Below are 22742 nucleotides of genomic sequence, written 5' to 3'. Positions count from 1 at the left end.
GATCTATATATATATAGATCTATATATATATATTATAAAATATATTTTTTTAAAACACTATACATTCCCTTTAAATGTCTCTTTCTGAAAACTAAGTACACGTTATGTTTTTGAGATAAATGTGCCAGTATTCACTTCAATAAAAGCTAGTGCAATTTTTGACTGACATCTCTGACAAAGGGCCATTTTCTTTTTTACTTTCCAACACATCATGAACTATAAGTATTGAGTATGTGACATCAAAACAAAGATCACAATTATGATTTTGAATTAAACATATTAATCAGATGTCACTCACAGGCTCAGCATGTTTCTAGTCTTTCGTATTTTTCTAGACAAATGACAAATGTGAAGAAGAGAGCCAGAGAGAAAGCTTGTATTTGGTTGCAGGTGCTTTACTTACCCTGCAGGTGCATGTTGTGCAGCTGTCATGCATAAAAGTGGAATGATTGTCGTAGACATCACTTCGAAAAAGGCAGCTGCCAGATGGCAGGTCAAACACTTTTCTTTGGCCTAAAATAAGTTTGAAAATCTTTTTAAAATTATGGTGCAAGTACAAAATATTCCCTGTTAAAATTCAGTCCAAAATATTAGCAATGTGTTTTAATGTGCCACTTGAAAGGTAAATGATTTAATCTACTGTATATTATTGCTCCTATAAAACCTTATTTTTTCAGCAGAGCTACATTACTATGAATACTGAAAGTGCTACACTACATTGTTAAGTAAATCCATGACTATAGAAATATAATCAATAACTTGTGTTCACCCTGAGCCTAACTTGTTACTGGCCTGAATAAAGTATACAGGATAGTAACACACTAGTTAAGTAAAGCATATCAAAACCCAACAGCAAAAATGTAATATATTCCAGCTTACCAATTCTTAGATGTGGTGGCTGCCATAGTTTTCTTTTTTTAATACATTTTCCTTTGATTTCACCCCATAATCCAGCCAGTAAGTCTGTTATTTTTCAACTTCTTTTAACAGACCAGTCTGTCCAGCAAAAGGGGCAGGTAGAGGGTTGAGAAAAAACATTTATTACTAACAGGGGTGCCTACAATGGTCAGTTTGTATTCATTTATTTAATTATGTAAAACCTTTATCCCGAAAGGAAAGCAAAAATACTGTTGCTGCCTGATGAAAAGGAAAAAATAATAAAAAAAAGAAAATTAAGGCAGTCACCAAATTTAAGGATTGGTGAACTGCAATAAATTACATTTTGTTTTTGGGTTTAGATACACTTGAAGACAGAATTAGGATAGCAAAACAGTAACCTGCACTTTTAAAGTGAGTCTGTCAATACAGAAGTACAGGGGCTGCCTTAGCCAGCCTCCTTCTAAAAATGATAGTTATTTGGTTGTATATTTTTAAGTCACAGATTGGCGACAAGCATGCAGTGTATGAGTGTCAGAAAAGCATCAGAATTCTATAAGTCTATAAGGGCTCATGTACAAAACCATACAATACCTTGCATTCACATCCATAATTTATACAGATGTGAATGCAGCAGTATTGTATTCTATGGGCCCATGTACAGAGTTGCATGAAGCTCTTTCATCTCAAAACGTTTGCATCCAAGGTTCAACATATGGTCTATTATTTTATGCTGTATGCATGCAAAAACATTTGTGCTAACATTTCCATGCGTACAGCACAAATGCACTCTACTGGAGCAGAAGAGCCATCTGCGTCCTAGCAATAAAGGATGCTAGGCGGCTCAGCAAGAGCTGCCTGTGTCCTAGCAACTATTAAGACCAATTTGCTGTACGCATGTAAAGTTAGCACAAATGTTACATGCATACAGAGTACAGACACGATTTTATGTAGGATCTTGCTGCAAGCAAGGTCTATGTAAAATTACATGTCTGTTTGTATAAGGCCTATGTTCTGGGTCAGCGACTCAAACATAATGAAAGCCAAAACAGTAGCATGACACATTCCACAGAGCTAGCATTATCAAACTGAGAGCTTAGCAATGGCGGCTTTCAAAATTGCTCATAACATATCCCCTTTATAATAAACCGCAAAGGCAGCTTCTGTATGCTACTGTACTGGTAGCTGCTAGTACTTAATGCAAATTCCTTTATAATATGTTGGGTCCTTGATGCTGAATACCTTACAACTGGAAAGATTTCACTTTATATATGTGTATTGCTTATTGAACGTTGTTCATATATTGTTGCAGTTTAACTCTGTGTATAGGTATCTATGCCAGATAAATTAATCTTGAAAATACAAATGTACAACTGCTCCTTGTGCTGATCTCCACACCACAACAGAACATAGAAGTGATGTAGGGGTCAGTAGGTGGACTTTGAGGGATGATTCCTCATTATCAAAGCAGTATTGAGCAGCACAGATACACTTCAAAATTAATTTTTGTGAGTTTCTTTAATGCAAACGTGACTTTCTTCAGGCATAGCCTTGACACCTGTCTGAAGTGCTGGATAATAAGCATCTCCCTTTTGCCCATTTGCGTTTCTTTCTATAGTGTCCCCAAAGGCTTCATATCCAGAGTTCTCTATAATTGATGTTGCGATCAGAGCCTATATGGCTGCCTACATGCCAAATATCCCTTCCTATTGGCCACTGAGACCACCTATCACATTTGCTGGCTGATAGGAAGGGCAGGACTTACAGTGGTCATGCAGTTTCTTGATGAAATGTTTTTGATTATAGAGCATACTATGATTTAGTGCTCTTGTCGTGTTGTCCAAATAAACAAATTACATGTGCAGAGCAGCAAATAGTAACACCATGCTTCAGCTTTGTTGGTTATGTTCCACATACAGTATTTACAGAATCTTAGTAATTATAATGCTTTCCTTGCTTTGCTTTACTTTTTAAAACATGCCAGCCTGTATAGGTCTGGGCCCTATGTTCACATGCCACAGCTCTGTATCTCACCATTAATACACTCACCCCTAGCATCAAATTGGGACATAGGAAGGCTCAGTTTGTGTTATGCTACATTGTAGTGAATATTTGGCAACATGGTGAAAAAGCTGTTTTCCTGTATCCTAGGTAGGGGCTAGAAGTGGATATCAAGGACGAGATACAAAACCAACACAAAACCAATACTGGCAGCCTGGTTCTACCATGGCTTGGTCCAAAACAAAGATAATTCATTGTGATTAACAAGCTGATCCAGATGTTTTAGGTTAGTCATGCTTTTTACAGTGCAAAACTACTAAAAGAAAAATGAAAACATTATGTGCATGACTGAATTCCACAGTTTGTACCTGAAGTGCTAAATCAAAAGAAGACCACCGACGAGATCAACAAAAACAAATAAACCAACCAATTTAAAAATAACACCACAACGCAAAGACATCAAATATAGTGTTAAACAAGAAAGTAAATGCAATGCTTGTATACAGCTTTGATAGAAATTGTGAACCCCTATTTCCAAACAAACCGAATCAAAACTTCACCTATTAAACCATATCCATAAATCACATGAATCATTACAGATGTGCATGAGAGAGTGCCATTATTCAAGGCAATTCAGACTGTGCAGTTTAAAGAACTGGGTTTTTTTTTCGAATGAAAAAACAGAATCCATCTAACAAATTGTGTAACAGATTTAAATGTATAGATTTACTAAAAGAGTAGTGAATGTTTGTTAGGCAATGTTAATGTTTTCTAATACTCACTCATCTAGAATTGAAGAAAAAGATTTTGCCTTTTACATATTTGGATGATTAGATATTAAAATCACTCTTTTGTTTTTAAATAGTCCCCCAGCAACTGAAAAATATGCAGCGCTGTCCTCTACAGACTCATCCTCTCTGTGATCCGCCACCAGTTCATTTACTTACTCAACCAACTTCCTGTGAGTGCAGGGTGTCATAAGCATTACCAGGTAACCAGGGTCGCCATCTGTCATTACACACTGAGAACCCGGAGAGGCTGTTGTGATATCATAGCGGCCCCACCGGGTTCTCAGTGTGTAATGACAGATGGCATCCCTGGTTACCTGGTAACCAGGGACGCTGATCTCTCTGCAAGTGGCCGGAGCCAGCCGTGAGATGGCTGGCTCCGCCCAGCTGTCGGAAAACAGGCTGTCGGCCGGCTTCGGCTTTCACCTTGGCTCAGTCGAGACGAGGCATATGCCTTTGGCTAGACTGAGCCGCTCGGCCAACTTCGGGAGCTATACGGGCTATAGTGAATAGCCCATACAGCGGCCCTTCGGTTCTATTGAACCGAAGGGGTCCTGGGGCCAAAGCTAGCCGAAGGATCAGCCAAAGCTACGGCTAGATCCTTCGGCAGCTTAGTGAATAGACCCCTGTATGTTTGGAGGACCGGATGTGTTACCCTAGGCTGCTCTCTTGATTTGGACTACAAACAGCTCCCTCTCTCCTGTCCTTAATAGCATACGGTGATATTAGTGATATCACATTTGCTGGCTGATAGGAAGGGCAGGACTTACAGTGGTCATGCAGTTTCTTGATGAAATGTTTTTGATTATAGAGCATACTATGATTTAGTGCTCTTGTCGTGTTGTCCAAATAAACAAATTACATGTGCAGAGCAGCAAATAGTAACACCATGCTTCAGCTTTGTTGGTTATGTTCCACATACAGTATTTACAGAATCTTAGTAATTATAATGCTTTCCTTGCTTTGCTTTACTTTTTAAAACATGCCAGCCTGTATAGGTCTGGGCCCTATGTTCACATGCCACAGCTCTGTATCTCACCATTAATACACTCACCCCTAGCATCAAATTGGGACATAGGAAGGCTCAGTTTGTGTTATGCTACATTGTAGTGAATATTTGGCAACATGGTGAAAAAGCTGTTTTCCTGTATCCTAGGTAGGGGCTAGAAGTGGATATCAAGGACGAGATACAAAACCAACACAAAACCAATACTGGCAGCCTGGTTCTACCATGGCTTGGTCCAAAACAAAGATAATTCATTGTGATTAACAAGCTGATCCAGATGTTTTAGGTTAGTCATGCTTTTTACAGTGCAAAACTACTAAAAGAAAAATGAAAACATTATGTGCATGACTGAATTCCACAGTTTGTACCTGAAGTGCTAAATCAAAAGAAGACCACCGACGAGATCAACAAAAACAAATAAACCAACCAATTTAAAAATAACACCACAACGCAAAGACATCAAATATAGTGTTAAACAAGAAAGTAAATGCAATGCTTGTATACAGCTTTGATAGAAATTGTGAACCCCTATTTCCAAACAAACCGAATCAAAACTTCACCTATTAAACCATATCCATAAATCACATGAATCATTACAGATGTGCATGAGAGAGTGCCATTATTCAAGGCAATTCAGACTGTGCAGTTTAAAGAACTGGGTTTTTTTTTCGAATGAAAAAACAGAATCCATCTAACAAATTGTGTAACAGATTTAAATGTATAGATTTACTAAAAGAGTAGTGAATGTTTGTTAGGCAATGTTAATGTTTTCTAATACTCACTCATCTAGAATTGAAGAAAAAGATTTTGCCTTTTACATATTTGGATGATTAGATATTAAAATCACTCTTTTGTTTTTAAATAGTCCCCCAGCAACTGAAAAATATGCAGCGCTGTCCTCTACAGACTCATCCTCTCTGTGATCCGCCACCAGTTCATTTACTTACTCAACCAACTTCCTGTGAGTGCAGGGTGTCATAAGCATTACCAGGTAACCAGGGTCGCCATCTGTCATTACACACTGAGAACCCGGAGAGGCTGTTGTGATATCATAGCGGCCCCACCGGGTTCTCAGTGTGTAATGACAGATGGCATCCCTGGTTACCTGGTAACCAGGGACGCTGATCTCTCTGCAAGTGGCCGGAGCCAGCCGTGAGATGGCTGGCTCCGCCCAGCTGTCGGAAAACAGGCTGTCGGCCGGCTTCGGCTTTCACCTTGGCTCAGTCGAGACGAGGCATATGCCTTTGGCTAGACTGAGCCGCTCGGCCAACTTCGGGAGCTGTACGGGCTATAGTGAATAGCCCATACAGCGGCCCTTCGGTTCTATTGAACCGAAGGGGTCCTGGGGCCAAAGCTAGCCGAAGGATCAGCCAAAGCTACGGCTAGATCCTTCGGCAGCTTAGTGAATAGACCCCTGTATGTTTGGAGGACCGGATGTGTTACCCTAGGCTGCTCTCTTGATTTGGACTACAAACAGCTCCCTCTCTCCTGTCCTTAATAGCATACGGTGATATTAGTGATAAAGTGATATTTTTTGTAGCCCACAAAGAGAAATGGGAATTATGCTAAATGTTAACAGTGCAACACAGGCAGAGTGCACAGGAAGTCATCAGCTCGGTAGATTTTTGTCAGGGGCCTTAGTTTTTCTTTCAGTTGCTGAACAGATATAACAAAATGCTTTTACAATGGGCATCACAGGCACGTGCATTCCCACACAATGGGACTTTATTTCCCACATTTGGCGTGTGTCCCAATTGATCCTTATTGGGTCCCTGGACACGCACCAACCATGGAAAAAAGTACATGATGCAAATTGGGTGACATACTTTCTGCGTTTTGTTTTGCACGCATTCTCATGCTTGGCCATGTTTGAGGTGCCATTACCTAGTAATGGCAACGCAAGCACGTTCTGCGCTCGTGCATGTATCGTGAATGCCCATTGCAGCGTTAATGTTTGTGCGCGCTTGATGTGTGTTTCCAATAAACCCTGGTGTGAACGGGGCCTGCAAAGCTGGCCATATAGGCTTAAGTCCCACAGGCTGAACAAGAGAAATCTATCCAATCTCACATCCATGTTAAACACTCTGGTTGGATGAATACCTGCTTCTGGCTATTGTATTCAGCAATAACTGCTTCAGCAGCTGTTCAGCCAAAACAGGGGAGGTGGCAGAGCCATCCATGGCTCAAATTTGGGTCGGTTCCTGATGAAATGACAAAATTCAATCTGTGTGTGACCAGTTTAAGAGTATATTGACAGACCATAATGAAGCAAATAAGAGAAGTTTATTGTTAGGGTTTATATATACTTTAGGATACATAGCAAACTGTACTATATAATATATGTCAGTGCGGTATAGTGACCTTTAAATTAACATTTGTTATTATCATATGAGTCAGTTTATATTTGAGGATTAATGATCTACTAAGTTCAGAGATACTATTCTTATGACATATACAGTATATTTGATGAATTATTTCAAAACAATGTTTAAACATGAAACGTCTAACAAAGAAATACTGATTCATCTACAAATACATTAAATGTTGGTGCCCCTGTTTTGATATCTTGAAAAGAATTCTAAAACTTTACAGAATGCAAATACGAGCCTATTCCACTCTATGCTATTTGTATTAGCAGCTTGTAAAGTACAAGCCAAACACAAGGATAGGAGAGAAATGTTAATTAAACACACACAGAGTATTTACAAGGATCAGATCTCATATAGATTATTTACTCTTATCAGTAACTCTGTTTGACATTGACTCATAGAAGGTATTCTCCAGTGATGTTACTATCAATGTTTGTTATTCTGGTCTGTGATCCAGTTTATTAATGGCACGTCATATTACTACAATATATACGTTAATTGGTAGCACTAGATCAGCTTAATGTGATTATGTTATATTTATATTTAGGAATTGGTGTGAGCAGCTTAGCTATTTCTGTGAAGCATTTGTGTAAATAAAATAAACTGTGTAAAAGTCAAGTTGTAAATTGGCCATGAACAAGCAAGGATACCATATACGGTTCTTACTTAAAGACTGACAGTCTATAAAACTTTCTTACAAGATACCTCTATAAAAAGATATACAAAGAGAAATATGTTGCACAACAGGTCTACTGTCATTCACAGCTAAAATCAACATTTCTGTTCTTTTCTCAATGCTGCCTAATAAAAATGTTTAACATAAATCTACCTAGTTAAAAACTGTCTCTAAAGGTAGGGGTGAGACTGTTCAGTGCAAACATTTCCATTAATTATTGCTGATAAAACAAAGATGAATGACAGGTTATAATGAGGAGATTGCCTAACATTTACTGAACATTGGGCTTGAATGTTGAGAGAAGGAAAGATAACTTAAAGCTTTTCAAATAATCAGATCCTGGTATGGTCAGCAGATGTTCTGTTGCTACTCAGGAGTTGATGTACTAAAGGCAAATAGGCTATTCACTTTTCAAGGGAACTTGCACTTTGCAGGGGAAGTTTCCCCTTAGCTTAGTGAATGGGGTGAAGTTCTGCTGATTTCCAACATCTAATCATGTGCAAGCAAAAAAATGTTTTTCTTATTTTCCTTACACATGATCGGGTATTCTTTGCAAAGTGAAATTTCACTACATTGCAAATTCCCTTGCAAAGTGAACAGCCTATTTGCCTTTATAAGTCAACCCTATAGAGTGAAGGCAAATTCAGACACCTTTACCTGTTCTCTGTCATCTTATTGGTTGCACTAGATCTGACCCCCCAGTAGCAACTTTACATCAGAGCACTAATGAGGTTTCACAAATACTTTATTAAGGCATTTTCAGTAGCTATTCCTTTATGAAATATATGTTTAAAGATGAACTCTTAATTTAATTGTGTCCCTCTAAAGTCACAAAAGATAAGAAGCCACTTTGTGTGCACCACATGCCTTTGAAGGCCCAGTTATTACCTAGCAAAAGTAGCAGTGGCATTATCACTGTGCTGTACATAGCCAGTTCAGAAAGCAGAGCTGTGGGAGGGGCCCAGCTGGCTCCACCCACTACATGCAGAAAACTACAGAAGGGGGTAGGTACAAGACCAGTCACCCTACACAAAGAGAGAAAGAGAGCAGCAGTGACTGGTCTTGATAACAGAAAGTTCCTGACAAAGGAAAAGATCTACAGCAGATTTCTGCACAAATATGGAATAAATACACAAGGTTCAAGTGATAACGCTGTGTCTGCACAAGTGCCACATGTAATGTTTTATAAGTGTGGAGAAAAAGGGATTGATTTACTAAAGGCAAAAAGGCTGTTCACTTAGCAAGGGAATTTGCACTTTGAAGGGGAAGTTTCCCGTAGGTTAGTGAATGTGGTGTAAATTCACTTTGTAAAACATACTCAATTATGTGCAAGGCCAATATTATTATTATTATTATACAGGAGTTATATAGCGCCAACAGTTTGGACAGTGCTTTACAATATAAGGAAGACATTACAATCACAATACAATTCAAAACAAGATGGCAAGGAGGGCATAAAACAGCATATTTTTTTGAACATGATTCAGTCAGTAGAGCTTCCCCTAATTCACTGAACTAAGGGAAAACTTCCCCTGCTAAGTGCAAATGTCCTTGCAAAGTGAACAGCCTATTTGCCTTTAGTAAATCCACCCAAAACTCACAGCAGCATTGTTTACAAAGAGCTTCTATATCCCTTAAATATGTAGCTGCTTACATAATATCTGATGTAAGTCTGATGATGACAATGTTATTGTCAAACTACACACTAAGTGCTGGCTGCCCAGTAGTGTGGTCACAGTCTAAACCGCATAACATAAAAGAGAAACATTGTGTCAATGTAACTGACTAAACATTTCCCTTGGAATTCATAAAGAATGTTGCAGACACTCTTTAGAATCGTGTCACATTTCTGCATGACAAATGTTAATTCCTGTTACAAATTCATGTACCTGTTGGAACCAGTAGCATGCATTTTATACAAATAGGCATGGTGAAGGACAGCACTGAGCCAGGAGTGTTTATACCATGGAAATTCCATTCTCAATGCACCTTCAGCCCCTGAGTTGCACACTGCTTGCTATGACACTGTTGGCTGCACAGTGTTCTTGGTTGCTATGATGCTGTCAACTGCACAGTGTCATTGGTTGTCATAGCAACCAAGGATGCTGTGTGCCGACATCATTCTAGCAACCAATGATGCTGTGGGCCAACAGCGTCCTAGCAACCAGTGACAGTGGAAGAAGTTGGGGGGTTATTATGCACGGCTTACTCAAAAGTAACATTGGTCTTTATTGTCTCCAGTTTACTTAACTTCAATATGGTGGTATTTGTTAATTCATTTGTTGCAGCCACAGCGACATATTTGAAAAGTATCGCGAATAAGAACTATGTGAATTTGTTGCATGTATCGCTATTAACTATGGAACTGTCACAAACATTTTGAATTGGGAGCAGGAGTTCTATATACAACCATAAAACAAGACTTGAGTCTTAAAGCTTTTATTGAATCGCCCTCATCATGTGCTGTATATCACAAAGCAGAAGCAGCACAATATGTATCATTAGACATAAAGCAAGACTGTGTGCCTGTCTGGGATGGTTTGATGGGCATCATGTGTGAAAAAAAAAAAAATACAAAAAGTGGGAAAATGCAGACAACAAAATGAAGCTGTTGCTCAGTGCAATCAATCAGTAAATATGTCTTCAGTTACACGTCCACTCTTACTTCTATCTGTGTTTATACATGAGAGTCATTATATATTAAAGGAAGTGGTGTGGCCCTACATGAACCATAAGTTCCATGCAGGCATATGAAAAACATAAAAATATGTTCACTCACCTATACATTTTGGGCAACATTGTCCAGTAGGAACATGACTGAGATGCTGGGGGCATGACAGAATAGGGCAGACCTCCTTTATGCACTGTATCCTGCCTCCCTAAAGGAAAATAGGTGAGATTAGAAAAATAAATATTGTACGCCTAACTGATTGTCTAACCTAGCAACAAGCCGTTAGCTGCAAAAATCTAACAACATGGCTACCCTCCCATAAACATACACAGAAATTATATTTCTTCATTTTAAGTGATAGCCTATAAAACCAAATCCAATCTGCTTTTACTTATCTGTGTCCAAATAACCTGGTGGCCTCTGCCAGTAACTATTATATATATTATTATTACATAAACATTACCCTGAAATTTCCACAAAATTTTTATTACTGGGATTACAGTCTTGGAGTCACAGTCAACATATTGTGATACGTTAGGGTTTTTAATGTTGTAGCAACATATAAATCCTATGTTGATTAGGCAATGTGAGAATATATTACTGTAGTGTTTAAGGCAATTAAAGAAAATGAAGTCAAATATTTGGAAATTAAATTCATAAGTTCATATTGGCATAAAAATATAGATGATTACTATGCAAAATAATTTCATCCCCCTTTTAATAACAGCTTTAATATTAATATGTTTTAACACACTACTTCATTTGTGTATACAAATGTTTCTTTTTGAGCCAAATCCCAATGACAGGATGAATGGAAGCCTTTGGTATTGCATGTAGGGCACACTAAACTATATGGGAATTATAGCAAGCACTGAACAAGCCTCTGTGGACAGACTGAACACTAAATGGATGGCAATATGGCACATTAAGGGATATGTATCAAGCAAATCAGCGACAAGATTAGATGCAAATTAGGCTGCCTGTCAAATAAGAAAGCCTATGTGACAGGTTTTATGTGTATTTACAATCCCCGCGCCTGCAACCCTAGGCAGAAAATGTAGACAGTTTTGCACAGATATGAGAGAATTACTGGAGATTTTCATCAAAATAAGACAGATTATCACTTAAAACACACGTACAATTAAAGTGACACTAAACTCAGGAGTTAAATCTTAAAAATGCATTCAAGTATCTTATCTATTGACTAAAATGTATCTTATTTGTGCATCACTCAGCTGTAGATCCTCAAATCATCTCTAAATTCATGCTGACACTATCCTTCCTTCTGGAGGGTGGCTACTTTTGTTCCCCATGGTCCCTGTGTGTGTTGTAAAGTAGCCACCACTCCAAGCTCGATCCCGTGATGGACTATAATCTCAATACAAATTAGTAAACTAAATGTGAGATTGTAGTCCATCACGGGAGTGCGTTTGGAGTGGTGGCTACTTTACAACACACACAGGGACCATGGGGAACAAAAGTAGCCACCCTCCAGAAGGAAGGATAGTGTCAGCATGAATTTAGAGATGATTTGAGGATCTACAGCTGAGTGATAGACAAATAGGCTACATTTTTGTTAATAGTTAAAATACTTGAATGCAAAATGTAACTAATGAGTTTAATCTCACTTTAAGTGGTCAGGGGCATGTTTTATTCTGTCCCAGTGCTACTTTATAGTAACTCTTAAATGAAATGCAGAACCGAAGCTGCCTAACTGTAAAAAATCTGTTGTATAACAGAATTGATGTATACCCCCTTCTACTGCCTTATCTAGCAATAGTTAGGCTGGTCATACACAGAGTAAATTTCAGCCAGTTCTTGATGAACCTACTGAAATTCACTATGTAGGTGGCCCTGCCGGCAGCCTCCTGCCAACATTGTTTGATCTGAAAATTGAAGGGGCAGGGCCGAAAACTGTTGGCTTAACAGTGACTGCAAAATTTTTCAACCAAACAGGCAAAATCACTATTAAAGCCTCTACCTGGCTGCTCACCACAAAAACGGGGGGGGGCTTATCCCCGCTGAAAGGGGATTCACCCAAAGCGAGAGCACCAATTTAAGATCAAAATCTTTCATTTGAATGTCTGATGACAATGAGAATTCAAATAAAAGCAATTAATTTTGGAGGTCAAAAACATCCCTCCTTATCAGGGCTTAAAGAAGGCAAGACTGTGGAACGACTCAGACAGCAGAATGTAGCTGAAATAGACTTGACAGCCATTTAGTATTGCATTGCCGATGAAAAAGGCAACGAGATTTCATTGGTAAAGTAATACTAAGTGGCTGTCCAGTCTATTTCGGCACAATTTTGCTTTCTACTGTTCCACAGTCTTGCCCTCTTTAAGCCCCAATGAAAGGGGGGTGTTCTGGCCCCCAAAACACATTGGCTGTATTTGTATTCTGGTTGTCATCAGATGATTATTAAAGTCTTTGGACTCCTATCATGTGATTTGGTGCCCTCATTTGAACTAACTACATGCAGAATACAAAGACCCAGCAGGGAAGTGTGGATGGAGATATCTGATTTTTTTTATTCTGCCAGCAGGATAAACAAAAATACATTTACTAGTTTATTGCTAACTTTAGTCAAAATCAACTAGGCTTTCTGATTGTATGCTGCTCATAGCAACATATCACTTATCATGTTAGTCATGCTTTTGAGCAAGTACAAATTTTGTATTTAGCATAAGCCTACAGATTTACTTGCTGCAAAAAAAAAGAAATCTGAAATGGCTTGATGTAAAAACAGGTAATCTTTTTTTATCTTCTGCAGATTATTATTATTATTATTATTATTGTTATAGAGGATTTGTTCCAACAGTTTGTGAGGTGTTTTACAATATAAGGAAGATATTACAGTTACATACATTACATTACATTACAATACAATACAATACAAAACATGTTAAAACAGCAGGGTTAGGAGGGCCCGGGCCAAGAGAGTTTACAATCTATAAAAAAGAGACAATTGGTACAAGAGGTGGTAGCTCTGTGGGAATGAGTTGTTTGTGAAAGCAAAAGTTCAGTGATTAGGTGGGAGGTGGGATAGGCTTCCCTGAAGAAATTAGTTTTCAGGGATCTCCTAAAGGCAGACAAAGAATAAGATAGCTGGGCAGGTTGGTTTAGGATGTTCCAGAGCATGGGAGACACTCAAGAGAAGTCCTGGAGGCAAGCATGGGAAGGGTTTAAGAGAGGGAGGTAGAGAGCAGGGAGGGAGGATGGTTATGGTTAAAGTGCAAACTAAGTTGTGTGCAGAAAGTGCTAAATACACATTTAAAAAATAAACCCAAAAGAACTCAACTGTAGCATAAAAAGGACAATTGACAGCTGTTCAATTTAGAAAGGTTTAATAAACAATAATTATCTGATGATTTCAAGGTCATTTCAAGGTCCTGGAGTGGCCTAGCCAGTCTCCAGATCTCAACCCCATAGAAAACCCCATTTGGAGGGAGTTGAAAGTCCGTGTTGCCCAGCGACAGCCCGAAAACATCACTGCCCTAGAGGAGATCTGCATGGAGGAATGGGCCAACATACCAGCAACAGTGTGTGCCAACCTTGTGAAGACGTACAGGACACGTTTGACCTCTGTCATTGCCAACAAAGGATATATAACAAAGTATTGAGATGACCTTTTGATAATGACCAAACAAATACTTATTTTCCACCATAATTTGCAAATAAATGTGTTCCAAATCAGCCAATGTGATTTGTCTGGATTTGTTTTCTCATTTTGTCTCTCATAGTTGAGGTCTACCTATGATGCCAATTACTGGCCTCTCTCATCTTTTTAAGTGGGAGAACTTGCACAATTGGTGGCTGACTAAATACTTTTTTGCCCAACTGTAATTAATTGAGAAACATTAAATAATTTTTTTTCTCTCTTTAAAACCAGCTGTCCTTTTGCAAAGAAAGTTGGACTGAAGTTTAATCACACATTACACTGTTGTAGTGTGTGGTATGACATCATAAAAAATTCTATACTGACTTGTATGTTAACAAAAGTCTAGAATGGATAATGAGAAACACATGACAAGTTTCTAAATGTCACTAATTTAGAAGAGTTTGAACCTCAACCAAGGCTAGCAGTACTTCCACAACTACCTAAATGTAATACATGAAGTTTCGGCAAAGCCCTCATAAAGCTGTCATGAAACAACACTGAACTTTCATTGAAATGGTGAAAAATGAGGTGCGAAACTTGAAGGCAAAGTTGAGAAAGACCAGATGTTGATGGATCTAAGAGTTAATAATCAGAACCCTCTAGTCATTAGAACTTCTCTAAGAGCAGCAGCAAAGCACTTATCTTAATTAACACACTGACTGCTTTGTACAGCTACAGAAAGCACTTATGTATGTCTTGAATGAAACATAATTGTTATTAATGGGATATGACAGCTATCTTCCCAAGATGGGACACATCTGTGATGCTTAACTAAGGGCTGACCTGAAACAAATTAAGATGACACCTACAAACTTTATTACAATAAACACTAGTGCTATTGGGAATAGCTTAGTCTAAATAAGGCGGACTCTTGTTTATGCATCAGAGAATGCTATGTCCTCTATAAACATGATAGGTTTAAAAGAAAAGGCAGGGCTAGGGATAGTCTCCATTCAGTCTATGAACAAATAAACTTAGTCAAGGGCATGAGAAACAATGTTTGTCATGTATTCCATAGTTATTATGGATAGCTGTAATCTATTATAATAACTATGAAGTAATGACTTTTGGGTGAATAGTAGGCTCATTCAGTGTTTGTTAGTAAAAGAACAGATCTAGCTTCTCAGATGAATTCATGAAGGCCAAACACAAAATAGTTAGTAGTTGTTATCATGTAGCACTGTAAGATCAACATAGTGCATGGGCCAGGGAGCATATGAGTACAAAGGTTAACATAGCTCACCCATTTACTAGTACATGAATAAATCAACTACACTAGCAATCCTTATTGTGACATTTATGTACATGTTATCCCTAGAAATGAAAACATACCAAGCTTTTTCTATTGTGTTTTCACTTCCTAAGGTATGTATTGCATTGATTTTCAAAGTGTTTCTAACTTTGTAAATGTACATATATTTAGCAGTATGTTACATAAACATGTTTGCTTTCAAGCGTTTTGTTAAACTTTACTTTTGAAAAGCAATATACAGTATAAGTATTTTTTATGTAACATTATTTTTCAGCACTGGTACATCCTGGCATGGCACTCAGGTTGCAAGAAGTGGTAAGATAAGACAAAATAAAAGAGAGATGACACTTGTAAATCAAATATTATACAGTATTTACTGCATTTAAAAAGTAAATCCTTGGGAAGGGAAAGAGCAGGGGAGAGCAATATACTGTACATATGCCTGACCATACTCCCTTCAACTGTACTGAGTGGGTAAGCCATCCTTCATTGCTACCACATTTAACAAGGGTGGAAAGGGCTCACTAATGCCAGGGATCAAGATAGGCGCCATAAAGTAACTAAGTAAAAGGTCCGTAAATAAATTATAAACTAAAATTAAAACTTAAATAAACAAAAAAACACTGCATTACATTCACTAAAGATCCTCTTTACATTAAAATACATAGGGGTCTATTCACTAAGCTGCCGAGGGCAGCCGAGTGAACAACCGACCCCAAGTGAAGTGAGCCGAACACTGCTATTGACTTCAGGCTTGTACGGCTGATTGCAGCCATACATTGGCTTGCTTTGGATGGCTTCGGGTCGGCTGAACATGCTCAGCATGTTCGGCCGACCCGAAGTTCATGGCTTCGGGTCGGCTGAACATGCTCAGCATGTGCGGCCGCCCCGAAGTGTAGAAGGAGTTCGACTCAGCCGATCCAACATCTTGATCGGCTGAGCCGAACCTCCGGCAGGCTACTCGCTGCTGTTCGGCCTATTCTTATAGATGCCGAACAGCAGTGAGTGAATAGAGAAAAAAAGTTTAAAAAGTAAAAAAAAAGTAAATAGAAAACGATTGTGCAGAGCTAGCAATGACAGCTAGCTCCGCCCAACAGTTTTCTATTGGCCGGCAGTTCTGCTGCCGTCAGAAAAAAAGAAGAAAAAAACTCTCCCGGGTGCTCTGGGAGTCTCCCGCTCCCGGCCGCCCAGGAGAGAAACACTGCTTTTTCTTTTATTTTCTTTATTCTGACACAGAGCCGTGTCAGAATAGAAAAAAAAATCATATTTGTTTGCCCATAGGAATGCATTGCTAGATTCCTTTTGGCTATTTCAATTTGCAATAGCCAATAGTAAACTACCATTGCACCCGCCCTCTGCTGATGGACCTAATGGAGAACTGCAGCAGAGGGCGGGTGCAATGCTAGTTTACTATTGGCTATTGCAAATTGAAATAACCAATAGGAATCTAGCAATGCATTCCTATGGGAAAACATTTTTTTATATTTTTTTCTATTCTGACATGGCTCCGTGTCAGAATAAAGAAGAGAAAAAGAAATGGATTTCTCTCCTGGGCGGCCGGGAGCAAGAGACTCCCGGCGAGAAATGCCTATGATGGGAGTATCTGGCACTGGGGGTATCTTTCCACTGACTGGCATAGTTGAAAACCCCACTGGTCAGTAGGAATCATAGGAGGCCATGTTTTGAGGAAACATCAGAAAGGAACTTATAAAAGGCACAAATAACATAGCGCTGTCATCAATTATATATAATTAAATGCATGTTAATGGTATTTGGAGTTTCACAATAGTTGAAGTGCGGAGGTTGAATACCCCTGGTGTAGAGCATTAGCCTAGTCGGGCAGAGCCAGCCGTCATCTCACGGCTGGCTCCGGCCACTTGCACAGACAGATCAGCATCCCTGTTTACCAGGCACACTGATCTCCAGACAGCCCAATTCTCCAGGACGCTCCGGGAGTCCCCGCTATTAGATAGCGACTCCTGGCCGCCCGGGAGAGAAACACTTTCTCCCAGAAAGGTTTACTCTGCTCGATCGAGCAGAGTACACCTTTCCCTGCTCTTTTTTTTTCTTTTTCTTCTGACATCGGAGCCGTTGGCTGCCGTCAGAATGCATAGCTAGTCAATCAGCAGGGGGGACCTGAAGTTCTCCATCAGGTCCCCTCTAGTTGTTGACAGCAGCAGAGGGCGGGTGCAATAGCTAGTTTGCTATTGGCTATTGCAAATTGAAATAGCCAATAGGAATCTAGCTATGCATTCCCATGGTGATTTTTTTTTTATTCTGATGGCAGCAGAACCGCCCGGCCAATAGAAAACAGTTGTGCGTGGCTAGCTGCCAGTGCTAGCTCCGCCCAATCATTTTCTATATTATTTTTTCTACTGTTTTAACTGTTTTGCTATTCTGCTTGGTACCAAATAGGTACCGAGCAAAACAGCTGAGCCGAGTGCCACTCGGCGGCATTCGGCTAGTTACTCACTGCTGTTCGGCATCTATGAGAATAGGCAAAACAGCAGCGAGTAGCCTGCCGGAGGTTCGGCTCAGCCGATCCAGATGTTGGATCGGCTGAGTCGAACTCCTTCTGCACTTCGGGTTGGCCGAACATGCGAAGCCACATGAAGCAAGCCGATGTACGTCTGATTTCAGCCGATATAGGACTGAAATCAGCCGCACAAGCCTGAAGTGAATAGCCGAACACTTCACTTCGGGTCGGTTTTTCACTCGGCTGCCTACGGCAGCTTAGTGAATAGACCCCTCTGATTTTAGTATAGTTCAGCTAACATGCTTAATAAACACAAGCATTGCTCTGACTGGGTTACAGATTATATCTATACCTTTCTAAGTGTGCATGGTCCATGCTTAAAATTGCTGAATTTTGTAATTCTGGGTATTTTTGGATTAAACATTCTAGGGATTTCTGGAAACATTTAAAAGTAAGTAAAAAATATTTCTTAAGACGTTAACATATTTTATTATACAGATGACAGTAAAGCAGTAAAAATCTGGCTCTTTCCCACAATTAGTATTTACCACTAATACACTTCAAGACTGTTAGCACTAAAGACACCATGGACTGTACGAAATACATTATATCTGAGTCTTTTCCTTTGGCTTCGATTTGCTGCATATTTTTCATGCAGGCTGAGAAAATTTGAAATAAGCCAACCTGAAACTTTATTCCAACCTTAAATATATCACAAGGCAAAGCTTTGACTTCTAGTAGCCAGAATCACGATCAGGAAAAATGTTAGCTCTCTCCTGAGTTCCTTGCTCAGTAACAGATAGTCCCTCTAGTCTTTTGATTGAGTGGAAGAGCAGGTGGTAGCAAACCTATAAATTAGCCAACTCTTGCAGTAAACAGGTTCTATTCAACAGTGAGAATTCAATTTCAGGAAAGTTATGGCAGCTTTATGTATTTTAGTACATAACTGACATAACTTTGGTTTCATGAGAAGTGCTGGATATTGTCCATATGAAACAGTCGTGTCAATGGATAGGAGAACTTGAATAAAGGGTTTTCAATTGCATACCTAAATTCAAGATACTTTACAATTATGACTGATATTAATTCCTTATTTGCTGAAAAACTGATATATTTTACTACTACATCCAGCTTGGTAACTACAATACATACCTAATATCCATAAGGAACAAGTAAGTAATCTCATTTTAGAAATTACACACTGTCTTGTGCATATTTTTCACCAGATGGATCACATGCATACATGTATACATGCTATAAAAGTTAATAGTCTATGGGGGATCAGTGTGTGGCCATAGACAACCCTAAAACTTTTGCCAGCTACATCTGTTTTAGTGTGGCCACCCATCAACAACTGTACTTGCAAATTGCTGAATATTTGGAGAGTATGTTGGCCACATTTGCATTTGAATGTAGGTCAACAAGTTAAATTACATCTTATCTATAGTTGAATAATTTTAACCCTCCACATCTTCAAAGGTTAGAACATACCAGAATGTATCTTTAAAGCAATTCAGTATGCAGAAATATGGGATATTAAGTACCCTAGCATGATTTGTGACTACACTACAATACTTTGCCACAAATACATTTCTGTGAAAAAGGTTATGAACTCTTAGGAGCTGTGATTTATTCATCAACAGCTATTAAAATGTGATCTGATGTTTTTTTTCTTCTAAACGACCTTCAGTCATAATTATTAAACAATAAACATTTTACATTAACGTATGTTTATTGAACAAAGGGCTTGTTATTGCAATGTGGCTCAATCAATGGAGATTTCAGAGAACCTTGGAAGTAGAAAACTTAAAGCTTACACATCTGAAAATCCATCAGTTTACAGTAGGCCAGAAAGTTTGTAAAAAGAACAATAATTAAATATCAATTCTACTGTCAATAGCAATAGAGCCATCATAAAAAAATAATGGAAGGGCATACAATACAACACTCTGGTCTGGTTAACAATAAGTCCTAGGGGTATAGGGATCTGCAAACATCTCTTGTACATAGAGAAGAAACCTGATGCAAATTGGTTAAAATAAAGAAAACCTCTATGCTTAAAAACTTCTCAGGTTTGCCAATAAAAAATGTAAATGTTCATAACCAGCCTGCTCCATACACACAGAAGAAAGCAAAGAAGGGATGGGAAGAGAAAAACAGAGACAGACAGACTGGAAAATGTGAGGAGAAACAAGCAGAGAGACAGGAGGAGAGAACAGAAAAGCAGATGGTTTGGTGTAGAGAAAAAGACAATAGTACACTAACAGGTAGAGAGACAAATACTAGGCAAGAGAGATGGGGCAAGTCACAGAAGAGCCTTCAACAGATTAAAATGTTGATGTTTCTGACTTTTTTTTCTGATGAAATACCCATTGCTGGTGCTGTGTGTTTTTTTTTAAACTGACCTCCTTTTTCGGAGGTTTGTTTTGGCCTTTACTGCTTGCCTGTTACCATTCACAGCAAATCTATTGGATATTAAGTTTGAGTTTTTATATATAAAGGCAAGGGGCTACAGCTAAATGGACAGATAGATTAAATAGTAACACATAATAAAAAATGCATAAATATATTTATCTTCTTTTGGAAATGTTATAAATCATATTGTATATTGAATAACATTGCTGTCATGAAACCTGGACCCGTATCTGGATTTATATTAGAAAAAAATGAAAACATTGTAATTGATAGCTCGGGAGCCATCTTATACATCTGGTTCATGTTGCACAGTTTGTTCTTGTACATCTCCCAAAATGAAATTGAGCAACGGTCATGGTAGGTGTAAGAATTCCACTCTACTAGTATGGACCAGATTTAACTTGGGGAACGGTGATTATAAGGTTATATCCAACCATGTATAACATCAGTAGTACTTCTAACAAGAGTATTTTTCCAATATTGGAATGAATATTTGGGTTTTCTACAAAACAAGAATTGTCCCACCATTGATCAGCGTCTCTAAATGAACTGCTCACACATACAGTATATGAGTAGTAATAAATATGTATGTATGTTGAAGATTAAAACTTTGTTCATGTAAACATAATATTGAGAAGAGTTGTAACTCCCAATAAGTGTGTTGTAATATATTAATTAGTAATATTATGTGTATACTAGTTCTACCATTTGGATATAGTATCTTTTTTTAGACATTTTTACATATACTATGGAATTTTAGGTGATCATCTTGGAAAAAATATTGACACAATTTAATGAACTTACTGTATTTCTGCATGTATATGTTTATACATGAAGTCATATTGGCTCATCATATATGCATGTGGAACTTCCTATTTAGAACACACAGTGCAATGTTTAGGCCTCACTATTTCTGCAGATATGTGTGTATGAAAAGCTTGCTTTAAAAAGATCACAAAGACAAATTATTTGGGTGGGTTATTATTAAGTGGGCTATACGTACATGGTGTGCAATATAATATACCAGGGTTTAAAATTTCCACTTGCCTGCTCACATTTGGCAAGTAGGAATAAAGTGAGGGCGAGTCAGACACAAGTCCAGTGGCAGGATAGGTGAAGAGAAGGTGGGGGCACCAGGCGGGTAGGGTAGGAGTTAGGTGGGGCAACTGGTGGCAAGTAACTCTCAAGGCCTGGCTAGGGCAGCTCAGGACTTGAAATTTTGAGCCCTGTGTTGATCATTTTAACAGCCAGTTTTCACCTCTGCTTATGCGTTGTCTCCTACTCCTGATCTTAGTTGGCACTGCCCAGATTTTGGACAAATTAGATTTAAAGGCAAACAAATATATCCAAGAGGCAATAAAACAAAAGGTCTGCAAATGTTTACCGTTGATTTTCTTTAGTAAAAAAGTATGTTCCCTGTCATTATACTGTAGAGTACTCTCTTACTGAAAGCAGTGTTTTTTCTGCGGTAGTTCTTCACCCCCCACACTAAATCAGCTATAGACGCTAAATCAGGTCTATAGCTCTCAGTCAGCAAAGGTCATGCTCCCTGCTGTTTAGAAAGCTCTATCTGACTCATCAGGCAGCATACAGGACCTCTGCAAAGAGCTAATTGCTTCCACACAATGTAGCACAGATATTTGCTTCAGATCTCTGTCTGGTCTGACCTGGCACAGATCTGTACATCAAGCTAACTCCCCCTGAGAGAGAGGAGCCAGGCAAAGCTGCCTCCTCTATCCCTCCTCCCTCTGCCTAGCTGAGCAGAAGGGCAGAGGCAGCCGACAGGTTTCCTTTGATAAGTGTCCAGACTGACACTCAGAGGGTACAGGTAGTGGGAGGCTGTGTGCTATCCTGCTGCCTGCACTTTTATCTTCCTCCCCAGTGATCATTTCCTGATCACAGGAGAGGGAGGAGAATAAGCAATACTATAAGCTGCTATAACGTGCTGTATCTGTCCCTGCACAGTAACAGCATGTCAGGCGTGTACTATCACTGTCAATATTTGCATTATCCCTTATGGACCTCTGTATTTTAGGGGCACTGTGCACGCATTTGTGCACACAACTATACATAGCACAGTTTAATAGGCCCACTGTAAACAAGAGTTACTTAATCATACAAATCCAGGGTTGTTCTAGGTTTGTGGGGATCAGTTCACACCTAGGCATATTGTTTCTCAAAGCTGTAGCTGGAAAAAGTATGTGAGCTACTTATTGGCAGATTACAGTGCTTTATGGTCCCATAGACTTCAAAGGGAAATGCCTAGAAACGTGTGTTTTCATGCATTTTGCCACGCGTTTTGTCACACATAGGGGTCTATTCATGAAGCTGCCGAGGGCAGCCGAGTGAATGACCGATCTGAAGTGAAGTGAGCCGAACACTGTTCGGCTATTCACTTCAGGCTGGTACGGCTAATTTCAGCCGTACATCGGCTGAAATCAGCCGTACATCGGCTTGCTTCGTGTGGCTTCGGATCAGCCGAACATGCTCAGCATGTTCGGCCGACCCGAAGTGCAGAAGGAGTTCGACTCAGCCAATCCAACATCTGGAT

The 22742-nt window shown here is 39.0% G+C and overlaps 1 protein-coding gene across 1 annotated transcript in view; it reads right to left on the bottom strand.

Moving 5' to 3' along the window:
- The window catches only part of BMPER (BMP binding endothelial regulator), a 229496-nt gene that overhangs the window by 74020 nt on the left and 132734 nt on the right, over window positions 1–22742 (bottom strand). Inside the window, exons 7-8 of the mRNA XM_018571321.1 lie at window positions 10496–10595; window positions 404–513 (exon numbers count right to left, since the gene is read on the bottom strand). Coding sequence (XP_018426823.1) covers window positions 404–513; window positions 10496–10595 — 210 coding nt within the window. The remainder of the gene's footprint in view (window positions 1–403; window positions 514–10495; window positions 10596–22742) is intronic.

This window comes from Nanorana parkeri, unplaced genomic scaffold (genome assembly GCF_000935625.1).
Source record: "Nanorana parkeri isolate BGI_ZX_2015 unplaced genomic scaffold, ASM93562v1 scaffold41, whole genome shotgun sequence".
Classification (NCBI taxonomy): domain Eukaryota; kingdom Metazoa; phylum Chordata; class Amphibia; order Anura; family Dicroglossidae; genus Nanorana; species Nanorana parkeri.
The sequence above is the reverse complement of the archived record's forward strand: the minus strand, read 5'-3'. Positions and strand labels throughout refer to the sequence as shown.